This window comes from Nannobrachium achirus (assembly GCF_963921795.1).
Source record: "Nannobrachium achirus genome assembly, chromosome: 9".
Classification (NCBI taxonomy): Eukaryota; Metazoa; Chordata; class Actinopteri; order Myctophiformes; family Myctophidae; genus Nannobrachium; species Nannobrachium achirus.
In genome coordinates this window covers 3,869,649-3,887,367 of record NC_137818.1, presented here as the reverse complement: position 1 = coordinate 3,887,367, position 17,719 = coordinate 3,869,649, and the positions used below count along the sequence as shown (strand labels likewise).

The following is a 17,719-nucleotide window of genomic DNA, read 5'->3' as shown; positions in this document are numbered from 1 at the left end:
GGGACCACCTGGAACCCCCTCAAGGACCACTGGTGGTCCCCAACATCAGAAAGTGGACATTTTTAACTCAAACCTTTGATTCTGGGGGGTCCCTGGAACAAAACATTTGATGGAGTTTGGTGGACAAATACTATATAATTTGGTATTAAAAGGTTTGAGAATCACTGACATGGAAACACGTTTTTCAGAAAACAACATTTAGAAAACATTTGTAAAATGGGCTTCAGGTGAACCACTTCAACCCTCTACTCTAGACTCTAGAATACTGGACCTGAGTTGGCTCTGTACTTAATAGGCAAAATAGGCAATCTACCAGTGAGTGAGACTCTCTAAATCGGGAGACAAGCGACCGTCATGTCGCATGTAAAAATCGTCCAGATGGTGGCACTAAATGGGACAGATCCATTTCGATGACTTGACTCTAGACATACTGTGTACCACTTAGCGTGATTTTAGGGCAAAATCTGTAGGATAAGTGTCCATAAATGTGTTTAAAAAATCGGCCTGATGGTGGCGCCAAATGTGACAGATCCATGTTGATGACATATGATTCTAGACATACTGTGTAACGATTTGCGTGATTTTATGGCAACATTTGTAGGAGCTGTGTCCATAAATGTGTTTGGTGCAAGAATCGGCCTCATGGTGGCGCTAGAAGAGGGCCATGTGAGAAATGAGGGGTTGAAGTAGTGGTTTGGCAGCCAAGGAGTGTGTGTGCAAAGTCTGGCATGGATCGGGGCAACAGTGGCGAAGATATGAGAAGGGCAAAAGTGTGACGTGTGACTGACATACTGACTGACAGCTAGTGGAGGTTTTGATAGTAACTGTGACCTGACGGTCGCAACAAGCTCACAACGTGCCGCGTTTGTAGATCGGGTATTTTGGGCTAATGTTCCCCCCAGAATATGGATGCAGAGGTTCAAGTGCTTAAACCACATGAGACCAGCATGCATCCATATTCAGCTATTCTTGGCTGTTAGAGATTTGGTGCAGAGGGGGGGGGATGAAGGAGTGGGCCAGGGATAGAGCCCTGGGGGACCCCCACGTCTCTCAAGTTAAGTATAAAGGGTTTAAAAAGCACCCTGTTGTTCAGTTCAACCTTCAAGCTCTACTAACAACATCCACCGTCAGCTCCTCTGGGAGGACAACTGGGTCACTACAGGAGAGGAGAGGAGAGGAACGCAGCCGTGGTTCTCTACATTTGAACCACTTTAAACATTGTTTTAAATGCTTTAACTATTAAAAAATAGCAGATATACAAGCTCGCAGCGCGGCACTCGGTGCCGCGCTGCGAGCTTGTATATCTGCTATTTTTGAAACGTCATGAAAATGTGTGCAAATCTTTAAATATACCTTTTTTTAAAGCCTCATATCTTTCTTTCTCAGGATTCCTGGAACTAAATATTTTGAGATGGGGGTCTGCAGGCAAATACATATAATTCTAGTGTTCCTTGACATTAAAAACTTTGAGCGCCACAGGTAAAGAAACATACTTTTTTTTTCCAGAAAACCATTAGGATTTAGAAGACATTTTAGGTATTTTTCTGGCCTAAATGGCCTAGAGGAGAGGAGAGGAGAGGAGAAGAATGGGGGGAGGGAAGATGAAAAGAGAGGGGAGGACAGTCAGGTGAAGGGGAGGAGAGGGAGAGAGAGGGAGGGGAGGGACAGAGAGGGGAGAAACATGAGAGAAAAGGAGAGTAGTGATAATAGTATTACATGTAAGTAGAGAAAGGTGTGGTAGAATCTGCACCTGTTCTTCAAATGACTGTTTCTCTACTAGCAGCTGCCTGCACGCTATGAAACAGGGGTGGCATAGGGGTAGAGAAACCGTCATTAGAGCACAGAGGGTTCCCTAGGTGTTCCCAGTTCGATCCCGGGCTCCCCCAGAGTTAGTGTTGAAGAGTCCTTGAGCAAGACTCTGAACCCCTAGTTGCTCCCGGTGAGCAGGTTGGTGCCTTGCATGGTTTCCTCTGCCATCGATGAGTATGAAACGCCTTGGATAAAAGCGCTATATAAATGCACCATTTACCATTTACCAAACACTGAATGCCCATCAACCAGCACTCCAACTAAACCATATATTACATTATCTTAGTATCAAGCTCAACAACCACCACTCCACCTAAACCACACATTATCCATCTATAAAGCCAAAGCACCACTCTCCACCTAAACCATCCATCTATAAAGCACACAAGCAGCCATTATGATGTGTGGCAGCATCCAGCTGGTCCAGGCAGAGACACCCCAGAGGCCTACTGCACACACATGCATGCACCGCTAAGTCTGATAGCACTCAGCACTGTATAATAAGTGAAGTGTCTGCAACACACTGACATGTACTGTACTGTACTGTACTGTACTGTACTGTACTGTACTGTACCATCAGTGGAGCAACTTGGCGCTCTACAGATCAATCTCAGAAAATTAGAATATTGTGTAAAAAAGCATTGCAGGTGTCATAGCAGCCCAAATCATAACTGACTGCAGAAACTTCCCACTGGACTTCAAGCAACTCTGACTTCAGAAGGTTGACATTTCTCTATTATAAAATCTTGTTTTGAGTGGTCTCGTGTGTAATATTGTAATATTTATGAATATGGACTTTTGATATTCATGACCTGTATGCCATAAGAAAATCTAAATTTGAACAAAAAGGTTTTGGAATAACCCTATCTACAATATATGAAAGTTTCAAGAATCTTTACTTTTACATAATATTCAAATTTTCTGAGATTGATCTGTATTTAAACTCTTGTCCACAGTGTGTCACTGAAGGTCTGCATGCGCTTGTTTGTTAATTTCTATTCACACATTTGTATTTACGATCGGTTTCTGCGTTATTTAGCTTTTTAAACTGCCGTCTTGGCCAGCACAGCCTTGTAAAAAATCTCAATGATGGTAAAATAATTATCCTGGTAAAATAAAGGTGATTTTATTTGCTTTATGCATCATTCATGACACAAGAGTACAGGCAGCTGCTACAACGTCTTGTACCTTCTTTAAAGATAAGAGGTTATTCTGTTGCAATGCAGATATTCACTCACAAATCAATACTGCCATTGTGATATATTATGTGTGTTCGGGTCTAATGATCAATTCAACAACGTAGCTATGTGTTTCCTATGTTTTCCTCACTGTAACCAGATGTGTGAAGACACCCAAGACACCATTAAAACAACGTGTTTGTTTTGTGACAGTGTTAATTACTGTAGACGTGATATTGTAAACGGTCTGGATGATAACGACACACCAAGCTGTGATTTTAGTATAAGCTCTAATACTCACTCTGTACTTAGAATCCATACCATCTCCCAAGGCCTACAGAGAGACAGACAGACAGGTAAATGGAAGGACAGACAGACAGACAGACAGACAGACAGACAGACAGACAGACAGACAGACAGACAGACAGAGGGAGAGAGAGAGGGATCAGGACAAGTAGGAAAGGGGAAAAAAGGGACTAATTGTCACTCAAATAATTGGCGATTAACGATTTAATTGTGTTTTTGTCATTGATAATTACATTTCTGTTTGGCTTTTAGGCTTTGAAGTTGCACATGGCAGATATGACACATAACCTAAATATACAAATACATTACTGACATATTTGACAACTTACTACTATTATACATATTTAAAAAATTACTTTTGACTAGCCCTTACCCGTTCAAAGATAATGAGCTCCGAAATGATGTGCAGTGTGTGGGTTATGGGATGTGCACTGTGCACACAGTATATGAGGGATGGAAAGTAACTTTAACTGGTGCTTGCATGATAATATGTAGGAGCATCAATGTAAGAAATACCCGTTTTGTTTAATGGCTACAGAGATACTGTGTACCGATCTGCATGATTTTTGGACAACAACTCTAACAGGGCCAGACAACACCCCCCACGCCCGCCCGCCCGCCCACCCACCCACCCGCCCGCCCGCCCACCCACCCACCCACCCACACCCACACACACACACACACACACACACACACACACACACACAACTGGTTAAACATGTTGCCTCATGCTAGATGCAGAATAGATAAGGTTCATGCTAGATGCAGAATAGATAGTAGATACACCATAAAAATGCTAATATGATTTGTGAAAGTGACAAACGGGCTTCACAGTTATGTCAGGTGTGTTCATATGCTAATGGTGATGCGTTTTCAAATCAATTGCTCCAGCCACTGAGGAGAAACGCTGTGACAGACACTCAGACAGACAGACAGACACTCACTCAGACATTTGGAAAATTATATGTTTGACTAGCCCTTACCCGTTCAAAGATATGAGCTCCAAAATGATGTGCAGTGTGTGGGTTATGGGGTGTGCACTGTGCACACAGTATATGAGGGATGGAAAGTAACTTTAACTGGTGCTTGCATGCTAATATGTAGGAGCATCAATGTAAGAAATACCCGTTCCATTTAACGGCTACAGAGATACTGTGTACCGATCTGCATGATTTTTGGACAACATCTGTAACAGGGCCAGAACCTCCCCCCCCCCCCCGCCCGCCCGCCTGCACACACACACACACTCCCCCCCCCCCCCCCCCCCCCCCCCCCCCCCCGTGTGTGTGTGTGTGGGTTTGTGTGTGATTGTGCATGGCCTGAACAACAGCGCCCCTCCCTTAACATGTGTGGTCACAAAAGGTACTGTAGGCTAAATAGATATAGATACAGCATAAAAATGCTAATATACAGCATATGATTTGTGAAAGTGACAAACGGGCTTCACAGTTATGTCAGGTGTGTTCATATGCTATTGGTGATGCGATTTCAGATCAATTGCTCCAGCCACTGAGGAGAAACGCTGTGACAGACAGACAGACAGACACTCACTCAGACACTCAGACAGACAGACATTCGCAAAATTATACGTTTGATAGTGGAAATAGCCGATCTACAAGCTCACAACGCGTTGCGATGCGGCGCGTTGTGAGCTTGTAGATCTGCTATTTCCACTATTTCTGAAATTTTTCAACTTTCACGATTATGACGATTATGACAAAATGATTGTGATAATGTCAAATAATCATGATTAGACGATTATGTAATAATTGTGACAGCCCTACACGTGGAAACATCAGGGCAGGATGTGTTTGACCTCATTATCTTAGTAAATATATACGTTTTTATTGTACTTATTGGTCCTGTCCTGTCTAGGGATGGGATGGGACGATAATCGTTTTTATAATCGTTTATCATGATAAAAAAAAAAAAAAAAAAAAAAAAACAAAAACAAAAAAACACACAAATCGTATTGTGGAGATTGAAATGATCCTTCGTCATGCACTGGGATCAATTCACCTTTAATTTGCTGAGCTGCATATCCGGTACCATTTAAACCCTCTTATGGTAAAACAGACTTTTTTCACTCTGTACCAAATCTCTTTGCCAAAAAATAGTCGATCTACAAGCTCACAACACATTGCGTTGCAACGCGTTGTGAGCTTGTGGATGGGCTATTCTTTGGCAAATGTTCCGCTCCAGGATAATGGATGTTGGGGATATTTTGATTATCGCGATAATATCGTAATTGGCCATTTCTTTGGTCATAATAAAGATTTTCATATGGTCTCATCCCTAGTCCTGCCTGTCTGCCACCAAGATGAGTTGAGAAGGGATAAGCAGGGAGTCTTTGTCTTCTCTACCCTGGTCTTTAACTCTCCAAGCATCCTAGACTCTTCTCCCTCCTGGCTCCTAAGCCAGTGAATGACCTCTGAGCTTCCGCCTCCTAGGGGCGGCAGTGGCTCAGGGGTAGAGAAGCCGTCATTAGAACACAGAGGGTTCCCGAAGGTCTTCCCAGTTGGATCCCAGGCCCCCCCAGTGTTAAAGTGGAAGAGTCCTTGAGCAAGACTCTGAACCTCTAACTGCTCCTGATGAGCAGGTTGGTGCCTTGCATGGTTGCCTCTGCCATCGGGGTGTGAATGTGTGAATGTGATGCACAGTAAAGTGCCTTGGATAAAGACGCAATACAAATGCACCATTTACCTCCGTGAGGACTGCAGACTCACTCCCCATTTTTAACACAAACTCTTAAAACTCAACCTACAGTATGCAGACCAAGGAAAAAGAAACCAAGACAGTCTTCTAGTGAAAGCAGTTAAAGCCTCCAGCACTGCTGCTAGTGTTGCAACAACAGTCCTCACTACTGGTTGCCTAACTCAGGGAGGGGTGCAGAGCAGAAAGCTAACCGCCGACCACAACCAGACTGGCAGCCTCATTCAGGAAACTTCTTAAATATCTACTTTATTTTAGTGCAGACCTGCTTCTAAAGTGAACGAACCATGATATGGGTGCACACTGCACAGCTGTGATGTGTGTCTGTGTGACACACGTACACAGGTGTTATCACACAAATGGTGACCCCTAGAACCAACCTCATGTGTCTAAAACTGTTACTTTTCAGGATTCTAATTAAAAACTTAAAAAAAGTGGCAGATCTACAAGCTCGACCTTGGGGATCTGCTACTTTTGCTGGTTGTGTGTGATGCCGTGGTATGATCAAGTATGGCGATTATTTACGGAAGAAACTAAAAAGTTTAAACTATTTTTTTTTTTTAAAACAAGAATATCTTTTCTATAAATGTCTTCTAAATCCTTCAAAGATTTTTGAAAAATGCAAGTTTCTATGTCAGTGGTTCTCAAATGTTTTCATGTCAAGGACCCCCTAGAATTTTATGTATTTGGCCGCCGACCCCCATCTCAAAATATTATGTATCGGGGACCCCCCAGAAGCAAATATTTTGGTGACAAATGCAAAAAAAGAATCAACATTTTTCAAAAAATAGCAGATCTACAAGCTTGCAGCGCGGCACTCGGTGCCGCGCTGTGAGCTTGTATATCTGCTATTTTTCAATAGTTAAAAGCATAAAATTATTGTTAAAGTGGTTAGAATCTAACGTGACACAATCCTAGGTCTTTAAGAGGATTCTTCCCGACAGCAACGATATCCGTGTTCATTTGTAACCGTTTACTTGATACTACTTTGTTTCCATTTATCTACCCTGTCAGATGGTTGGTTGTTCAAGGCCGTTCCATTCCCTCAGATCTTGTACTTTATGAGTCACTGTGGATGCCAGGGCCCACACATTGTTCACTGCAGCTGACAGGAGAGGATAACTCAACAACACAGAGTTTGGAACGTGCCCACACATTGTTCACTGCAGCTGACAGGAGAGGATAATTCAACAACAGAGAGTTTGGAACGTGCCCACACATTGTTCACTGCAGCTGACAGTAGGGCATTAACCAAAAAGTCGACTTCATTACACAAGTCAACTCCCATCAGAGAAAGTCGAAAGTCGAAGTTGATAAAAAAAAAAAAAAAAAAAAACTTTCTGCCTCTATATATTTGACAATTTGGACAATGTTTAATTTGCCATTTTAGAGGTATTAAAAAGCCCTTAAATTGTCACTTTAGAAATGTGCAGATACCCTCTATACACTTAAACGTTATGTTGGTTTGTTTACAGTTGAGTGAAAAAACAATGTTGCACATTAAGTTAATCATCTGGGGACCCCCCAAAATAATTGGGGGGTCGTGTGTGATGTGATATCAAACGATAAAGTCGACTTCAACTCAACTTTTTACTGGGTCGAGTCGACTTGCAAAAATCACAAGTAGTTGATGCCCTAGCTGACAGGAGAGGATAATTCAACAACACAGAGTTTGGAAGCCATGCGTCTCGGCCACTAAAGACAGTGATTAGCAGCACTCTGACTCCAAGCCATTTAAAAAGCCTGTATGAATCAGAGATGATGGGTGACTCATCTTTATGAACGAGTCAAGTAGATTCAAGGCCTCAGTCACACAAAGTGTCTGATGAGACCTTCACACCTGGCACTATTAAGTGGAACTATAAATAGATATCGTCTGAGAAACGATGTTCTAATTTCAAGCGGATGGCATCAGAGTGACATGATCTGATCCACTCGAGTTAGAAGAGGATGATTTTAAAAACTATATTTTAACGCAGTGGTTCTCAAACCTTTTCATGACAAGGAACCCCCAAATTGACACTTATTAGCCCGAATTGGAAAAGATATGGCAGGGACCCCCATAAGAGAACATTGCAGTGAACCATTTTAATGTCAAGGAGCCCCAGTTTGACATGCATTAGGCTACAGACCCCCATTTAAAAAGGTATTTCTATCTCTGAGCCCCCAATTTATAATTGCAAAAATCTATGTTAATTTAACAGAGTGACATTGGTTCTCAAAGTGGGGTCCAGGGACCAGCGGTTATATTCACAGCCCTAAGGTGAAAGCATAGTGCCAGCATTGTACGGGAGCCATCAGATAGGCCGTCGGTGGGTGCCTGGGCGGCCAGGTGGCAACGCACCAAACATGTTGGCACAGAGTATGAAGGAAACACGTGCATGTGAATAGAACCACTGAATTAAAGGGATATTCCACTTTCAACAGGAAAACACCTTATGGGCTTAATAACCTTATGGGCGATTATTTGGGAAAATGAAAAAAATGAAAATACAAAAAATAATTATTAAAAATAAATGAAAAAGGTTATCGAAAAAACATGGCCTGCTCACATATTAGGAGGGTAGTATGAGTCACCAGAAAAAATAATGGGTGTTTTTAATGAATGCCTGGTAACATTTACATAAAATATCTAAATATTGAATCAAGTAAATTAAAAACTGTTCAGGGTGTTCATGAAAACCTGATTAGACGATAAAATTACCAAACGTTTTTTTGAAAGTGAAATATCCCTTTAAGTTGTCCAAGGCCTTCTGCTGGGCTGTAGCCCTACTGGGGAATGGAAAGCTACAGTGTATGTCTGTCCATCATATCACTCCTTTTTTTATGTTCTGAACAACTCTCCCTGTTTATGTCATATTTATGAGCACACGTCTGTCAGAGGGGACGTAAGGAGGCAGCCCTGTGACACTGCTATGAAAGCTGCACACTGTGCCATCTCTTAAGGCTCTTTTCCACCGGCAGCGATAACGATGACGATAACGATTTAAAAAAGTGGGTTTTCAATTGGAGTGGATCGGCAGCATCCACCCAACACCGATAAAGACAATGATAGCCGACAACTACATCGTTAGGATCAACAACGATGTGGTTAAGATCACAGTGATATGGAACTGGGTCTCTGACAAACAGCTCGCGATGCGCTCTGCGCGAGCGGCTGTTAATTGGTGCCTCTTCACATTGATGTCCGATAACTTTATCAGACATCAATGTGAAGGCATAATTATCGCTGTGATATTTTATGGCTATCGTCATCGTTATCGCTGCCGGTGGAAAAGGGCCTTTACAGTTAAATGAGACACAGATGTTTGCTGGGAGTGGGAACAAGTAGGTTGGTAACTTGGCATTGGTAATAAATACCTCATCTAAAACATTTGGTTGAAATTTATATGTCGTTACTGTAGAGTGGAATATGTGTTTCAATGGATCAAATGTAGTTATTATTTACCGTACTCACAAGCTCTTGTTAGTACTTTTCATTGTGTTGCGAGGCATTGTGAGCTTGTAGATCTGCCATTTTTTTTAAAGTCTTTGAATATTTTGACCGATTCTATAAATATCTTCTAAATCCTTCTTCTAAAATCAGTGGTTCTCAAACCTTTTCATGTCAAGGACCCCCAAAATTACATGAATTTGGCCACGGACCCCCATCTCAAAGTATGTTGTTCCAGAAGCAGAGATTTGAGTTACAAAAGTTTGCTTTGAAAGATATAGTATGTACTCAAAGATTTGCAAAACCCCCCAAAATCATGAGGGGACCACCCAGGGGGTCCCGACACACAGGTTGAGAACCACTTGAATAGAGGGATGATGATGAAGACTGCGGTACAGATAAGTACAGCTGCTTTCACTGTCTCCCACTAAACCAGCATGCATGGTGCTGTCTGTCTGTCTGTCTGTCTGTCTGTCTGTCTGTCTGTCTGTCTGTCTGTCTGTCTGTCTGTCTGTCTGTCTGTCTGTCTGTCTGTCTGTCTGTCTGTCTGTCTGTCTGTCTGCTCTGCTGTGGTCTGAAACCAAAAGCTCACAGGTTCAACCCCCCCTGCGTCATCACCGTGTGCTGCCGGCCAATCACATGGCTCCTCATCATCCTAGTCTCTCATCATGAGGAAGTGATGTACGCTCACTCTCACTCTCACTAACGTCTTCCTACACCAACCACTAAACCACATGCTCAGCAAACTGCTGTTGCTGCTGCTGCGCATGTGTACCTAAACCACACACACACAGTCACACTGTGTACTAGTTCTAATCTGCCTGGAGCACATGTGGGCAAACACAGTGCTTTGTTAAGACTACGTCTACGACTCACTCCTTTCTCAACACCCAGACCTCCGGGGAAACCACCGGCGGGAGTACACATGAAACGGACACCCGTTGGGGATGTGAAACTCTGAGAGTGTAAGTTCAAATGGAACCAAATGGACCCACTCTGTTTGAACACTCTCAGAGTTCAGAAAGGGGATCTTTGATATCAGATATCACAGAAAGAAGGTCCCGCAGAGGAACTTAGTAGTGACTTTAAGCAAATGCCGGCTACAGCAGAGCAGACAGCAACGGTAACAGGAAATGATCAGCGCTCGATAGATCAAACTGCCGCCGTCGCGGCCGCCTGTCCTACGCCAGAAGCTGCCTTTCCACGTTGCGCCTAAAACATCTGCTGTAGAGACACGTCGCCATTCTTTGAACACTCTCTCTCAAGAGTTAAAATTAACACTTGATGATTATTTTACCGGGTTAGATAAACATGGTCCGATATGTGCCTAGACCACTGCAGTCCGTGCACCTACTGTAGGCTCTACTGTAGCCTGACAGTGCATCGCAGGTTCAAGTCCCGTTCCCGACCATCTTCACTGTATGTCTCTCTCTCTCCACCTCTACTTTACACTATAAATAAAAGGCAGAGAAGCTAAACCTAGCTAAACCTAAACCTAAACCCACATGGTCACACAGCACATGTACACACAGTGGGCTTATCTAATCTGCTCTCATGTTAACATTACATTAGTGTTGTGAGAGTAGAACAGCTGTAACTGTTGTGTTCATTTGTCTCTCTGTCCAGCTCTTTAACCCATTTAGGCCTAGGATTATTGACTGCTTTAACCAGTGAAAAATAGCAGATATACTGCGAGCTTGTAGATCTGCTATTTTTGAAAAATCATGATTTTTTTTGCAAGTCTTTGAATATATCTACTTAAACGCTAACATTTTTAACTCAAATATTTGCTTCTGGGTGGTCCCTGGAACAACATATTTTGAGATGGGGGTCCGTGGCCAAATACATGTAATTTTGGGGGTCCTTGACATGAAAAAGTTTGAGAACAGCATGATTTAGAAGAAGGATTTGGAAGTCGGGTCAAAGATCGGGTCAAAGATATTCAAAGACTTGCACTCATTTTCACGATTTTTCAAAAATAGTAGATCTACAAGCTCGCAGCGCGGCACTCGGTGCCGCGCTGTGAGCTTGTATATCTGCTATTTTTCTAAAGTTAAAGCATAAAATAATGGTTAAAGTGGTTAAAATCTAACGCAACTCAGGCTCGTTCCAGGTATTTGAGAGTTTAAGTCAGTGGATCTCAACCTTTTCAGGCCGTGACCCCCAAAAATAATCATATGTTAACCCTGACGAGCACTAAGAGTTGAGGCATTGTATTTTGTATAACACGGTTCTGTTGTGAAAATAGCAGATCTACATGCTCAGGTGTTGTGAGCATGTAGATCTGCTATTTTCACAATTTCTGCCTCTAATATTTGACAATTTGGACAATGTTATTTTAGAGGTATTAAAAAGTCCTTAAATTGTCACTTTAGAAATGTGCAGATACCCTCTATATACACTTAAACTTTGTTGGTTTGTTTACTGTTGAGAGAGAAAACAATGTTGCACGTTAAGTTAATCATCTGGGGACCGCTCAAAATACCCATAGGTTGAGAACCACTGCTTTAATGAACACCACAATAAAGGTTTGGGTCGGGGGATATACCAATGTTTGAACCAATCAGGAGCAGAGAGAACCTCAGAGGAAGATCATTGATCAGCTTGTTTTTTTCATCACCTCTAGTGTCACCGCAGACAACTAAACTTGCCACAAAAAGTTCGGAAATCTAACTTTGGTCGATTATATCTCCCCTTTAATAAACCCAAATGGTATTGTGTTTTATATCATTTTTATCGTTGATTTGTCACCTTTACAACGAAGTACAGCTTGTAAGCATCGGGCATTCGAGGCATGAGCTACACAGCCAAACGTGTGGGTTGCGCCGACCAGAATTTTGCCAAAATGGCTTGCAAAATACTGTTCTGCTGGCATTTACTCTCGTTTTGGGCTTCCCTGACACTGAGCTTAACATTAATAAAGTGTAAAAATTGCCAATATGTGTTGTTTTGTCTTTTCCTTATTACTGTGGGAGAGTGCAATCATTCAATGCCCCAAGTAACAAAGGTGAAGACCAAAAGAACAGTATTGCAGGCCTGCCAGGCCATTTTGACAATTTTTGGAGGAGCGCTACCCACACGTTTGGCTGTGTTTCTCATTCCACGAATGCCAGATCCTTACCAACTGTACCTCATTGTAAAGGTGACGAATCAACGATAACAATGATATCAAACACAATACCATTTGGCACAATTAAAGGGGGGATATAATGGAGCGAATGTTGGCAAATTTTGGGTCAGCGCAACCCACACGTTTGGCTGTGTAGCTCATGCCTCGAATGCCCGATGCTTACAAGCTGTACCTTGTTGTAAAGGTGACAAATCAACAATGAAAATGATATAAAACACAATACCATTTGGGTTTATTAAAGGGGAGATATAATCGACCAAAGTTAGATTTCCGAACTTTTTGTGGCGAGTGTATTCCACAATCTCCTGAATGCTATATAGCAGGGGTCTTCAACAGGGGGTCCTCAGAGTTACTACAGGGGGTCCTCCAAATCTTTGTGTGATAGAAACTTTTTTCTCCTTTTTTATTCATAACCACTTGAACTCTAGCATCCTGAGAACTTTAGACAAAAATAGCAGATCTACTGTAGATCGGCTATTTTCGGCAAAGAGGTTTGGTGTAGAGGGGGAAAAGAGCAGACTAAGTACAGAGTGAAAGGTCAAGTTTATTAAGTATTGAAGATTCAAGTTAAATATTTGAAAACACAAATTGACATGAATCCATAACACACTGATGATTGTGCTGTCAAACAATGAAACTATATGGAATCTATGAAAAGGTTGTGGGGGTCCCTGCAGGACCCTGCTTCATCTCTCTCTCAACTAAGGGGTCCTTGGCCTGAAAACGTTGAAGACCCCTGCTATATAGAGTCTTTAAGTTGGCTGGAACCGGAATCCCCAAGTGAAAATATAGATTATATTTGTTTGCTAAAGAGCAGGAGAGACAGGAGAGCCCTGTTACTGCACAAACACTGGTCTACTATAGCGTACAGAGCCTCTGGAATGAAGCTATCGCTTATTTTAAACTAAATATTACGTATGATCGTTGCTTACAACCTGGGACAGCCGTACTGTTATGTAATAATAACAAATAATAACACTAACTTAAGTTATGTCAACATTACACCACAGTTTACAACCTGTGAGAGTGTAACAGCTGGACTGTTATGTTATTAACGGTAACCGGGAAGGCTTGAACAATCACCAATCTTCTTTTCTGTAGACCAGTTACTGAGGATAAGGTTAGAAATAGGTTTAGGCATAGTTTAACTAGTTTGTGAATAAGGTTGCATTTAGGCACAGTTTTACTGAGGTTACGTTTAGGAGTAAGATTAGTGTTAGGCACAGTTTTACTGAGGTTAAGTTTAGGAGTAAGATTAATGTTAGGCACAGTTTAACTGAGGTTAAGTTTAGGAGTAAGATTAATGTTAGGCACAGTTTTACTGAGGTTAAGTTTAGGAGTAAGATTAATGTTAGGCACAGTTTTACTGAGGTTACGTTTAGGAGTAAGATTAATGTTAGGCACAGTTTTACTGAGGTTAAGTTTAGGAGTAAGATTAATGTTAGGCACAGTTTTACTGAGGTTAAGTTTAGGAGTAAGATTAATGTTAGGCACAGTTTTACTGAGGTTACGTTTAGGAGTAAGATTAATGTTAGGCACAGTTTTACTGAGGTTACGTTTAGGAGTTAGGCACAGTTTTACTGAGGTTAAGTTTAGGAATATAAGTTTAGGTTTTGGCACCGTTTACTGAGGTTATGTTTAGAATAGCAGGTGAATCCACAGGATTTGCCTCAGGGTGTAAAAACTGTTTTTTAGGATGCCAGTGATCACAGTGTGACAGCTGTCTACTCCACTGTGTTTTTTAGACATCATCATCATTCAATACCCACGACAACTTGAATCAATTCAACCTCTATCTTTGTTCCTGGCAGATATACATTTAAATGCCTTTTTAACAAGAGATACCCCTGAATAAAACGTGCATTTAAATGTCAATATTTTCCCCTCAATTAATAAAACAAGTTGACGTCACACAGCGGCGGCGGCAGGACATATCAACATGAACCCTGCTTCCATCCTATGTAAGGATGTTGGTAATGAACGGTGTATATATTAGAGACGTTTATTTTATCACCCTACGACGGTTTATTAAACCAAATGTACCTTGTGCTAGATTTACAACGACACAAATGGCGGATGTACAAGCTGTGTGTTGCTTGTTCATCTGTAGTCTCTTGATTACAGACTTCTGCATTGCTGACGATGGCTAGCCAGATTGGTTCATCTGTAACAGCTTCCTGACACGTTGTGAGCTATTTGTTGGGGCACGAAATGATGTCTTAATGCCTTTGTCAGTTTTCTTCTTCTAGTGCTGGTTCTGTAAGGGTTTCTATACCTTGGACTTGGAGTAGGTTCTGGGTTTATGGCTCTAGAAGGGTTCTAAAAGGTATTCCATACCCTAGACTTGGAGCAGGTTTAGGGTTCTAAAAGGTCCTATAAGGACATTGTGGGGTCCTCCCTATTTTCCCCACCCACCCTCCACCAAAAAAGGTTCTATGTTCCCCATACCATAAAAAAGGTATATTTTCCCAACTCTAATGCAGGAAATGGTGGGACATCTGGGCACTAAGAACATGTGGGCAATCTTAATTTAGGTGCCCACTCGTCCAGTTGTCCAGGTGCCCCTAGTGCCCAGATGTCTCCACCACTACTTTTCCAGGTGCTCACTCGTCCAGGTGCCCACATGTCCCTTCCTATAGTGCCCAGATGTCCAGGTGCCCACTCGTCCAGATGCCCAGTCATAACACTAATATGGTGCCCAGATGTCCCTAGTTCCCCCCTGACCCACTAGTATTCGTAATTTCTCCCCGTTATGTTCCATTGTGTGTGTTTAGAGTTGTGTTTCCTGCATTTTTGGATGAGCGGGGAACATAGAACCTTTTTTTGGTGAGTGGGGAACATAGAACCATTTTTTGGTGAGTGGGGAACATAGAACCATTTTTTGGTGAGTGGGGAACATAGAACCATTTTTTGGTGAGTGGGGAACATAGAATCTTTTTTTGGTGAGTGGGGAACATAGAACCTTTTTTTGGTGAGTGGGGAACATAGAACCATTTTTGGGGGGTAAGTGGCCAAGTGGGGAACATAGGTACGGTGTCGAGATCTTTACCTTAGACTTGGAGCAGATTCTGGGTTATAGAATGGGTATATTAGAGGATATTTACCTTACTCTTGGAACAGGTTTAGGGTTCTATAAAGGGTTCTAAAGGGTTCCATACCTTACTCTTGGAGCAAGTAACAGACCACAGCGCTAAGGTTTAGGGTTCTAGTGGTTATAAAAGGTGTTATATTTACCTTAGACTTAGAGCAGGTAACAGAGGGTTTTAGAAGGGTTCTAGTGGTAATAAAAGGTGTTATATCTACCTTAGACTTAGAGCAGGTAACAGAGGGTTTTAGAAGGGTTCTATTGGTAATAAAAGGTGTTATATTTACCTTGCTCTTGGAGCAGGTTTAGGGTTCTAGTGGTTATAAAAGGTGTTATATCTACCTTAGACTTAGAGCAGGTAACAGACCGCAGAGCTCCAAAGAAGATGGGCATGAGGGCCATGAGGACCAGGCTGCCGTAGGCCAGCGCGGTGCCCTCCGCCGAGGCCACGAACCTCCCCGGAGCGGAGCCGTTCAGGGCCGCCTCGGTGCCGTTCAGAGAGGCGTTGAGAGCCGCCTGGAGCTCCGCTGCTGCCGGGTCCACCTCCGCCATGACGCCGGGGACAGGAGGACAGCTGGGGCCGGGTGGTGGAGGAGGAGGAGGAGGTCTGGAGGTGGAGGTTAGGGAGGTCTTGGAGGTTCTAAATCTAAGGTTTAAACGACTAACGGTTGTTTTTGCTGTGTTGTTGTTAAGGCCACGTTTACTAAGAGCAGAGCGGAGAGGAAGGATGGAACTGGAGGTGGGACGTTCACGGACGAATCGAGTCTTTTGAACGGCTCTTTGAAATGAACGATGGGATCCGGTTCGCAGTAGCTGCTGGGGAGCCGTTCCATCTCACTTTTTCACTGAAGCTATTCCTCACAAAAACATAAGTAAAATGCCTGTACTTTTTATTTATTTATTGGTGATCATTTAGCTCATTTCGGAACCCCTCACTCCACTGCTACGCAGCTCCGAGATGGGGTTCCTACTGGTCGGCTGCCGAAATCCTGTTGTTGGATCCACGATCCGCCGTTAGCGATCACTTCTTACCTTTGTTGAACACTTTATCCAAAAAGTAACCGGCCTATGTGAAAGTATAATCGTTTTACTTTTTTAACGTGGAACAACCTCGATGTACTGGGGTGAAATGAAGACTTTATATCGCTCGAAAGACCAGCCGGCTCTGTGTTTACCCGTGTTTTCCCCCGTTGTAGTCTCGCGTGGCTGTGAGCATTTGACCAAATCGCGGAGGCAACAGTCTGGCCACGCGAGACTACAACGGGGGAAAACACGGGTAAACACAGAGCCGGCTGGTCTTTCGAGCGATATAAAGTCTTCATTTCACCCCAGTACATCGAGGTTGTTCCACGTTAAAAAAGTAAAACGATTATACTTTCACATAGGCCGGTTACTTTTTGGATAAAGTGTTCAACAAAGGTAAGAAGTGATCGCTAACGGCGGATCGTGGATCCAACAACAGGATTTCGGCAGCCGACCAGTAGGAACCCCATCTCGGAGCTGCGTAGCAGTGGAGTGAGGGGTTCCGAAAGGAGCTAGTGATCATTAGAATGTCTAGAACATGTACATGTGTTATTATTGTGAAAAATTCCCCATAAATTAGAGCATGATTTATGATTTATGGCAATAAAACCTTACAAAAAAACAATGTTTTGAAATGATTAGGACTCCTAACCCTAACCAACACCATCTGATTTTTTTTTCTTTTTTTTTTCAATTATTTTTTCAAGTATTTCTATGTTTGGGTCTTAGAGGGTTAATGAACACATTGAACAGTGGTGGGAAAAGTACTCAAATTCTTTACTTAAGTAAAAGTATCAATACTGCAATGTAGAAGTACTCTGCTACAAGTAGATGTTCGGAATTAAAATGTACTTGAGTAAAAGTACAAAAGTATTGGTATCAAAATGTACTTAACAAAATGTACTTAAAGTACAAAGTACCAATAGTAGACAGTATTCATTGTGCAGAATGTCCTGTTTCACAGGTTTTCCAATGAATTATTAAAATGTAAAAAAAAAATCATTTGAAATAAATGTATATAGGGTTGAATTTATGTGTAATTA

The 17,719-nt window shown here is 42.3% G+C and overlaps 1 protein-coding gene across 2 annotated transcripts in view; it reads right to left on the bottom strand.

The window, feature by feature from the left end:
- The window catches only part of hm13 (histocompatibility (minor) 13), a 35,612-nt gene extending 19,245 nt beyond the window's left edge, over positions 1–16,367 (bottom strand). Inside the window, exons 1-2 of one of the 2 annotated variants that reach the window (XM_080734084.1) lie at positions 15,996–16,367; positions 3,289–3,321 (exon numbers count right to left, since the gene is read on the bottom strand). In XM_080734084.1, the coding sequence (XP_080590210.1) occupies positions 3,289–3,321; positions 15,996–16,205 (243 nt within the window). In that variant the 5' untranslated portion in view covers positions 16,206–16,367. The remainder of the gene's footprint in view (positions 1–3,288; positions 3,322–15,995) is intronic. The other variant, XM_080734085.1, reaches the window with a different exon arrangement.
- Between the last annotated feature and the right edge of the window lie 1,352 nt (positions 16,368–17,719).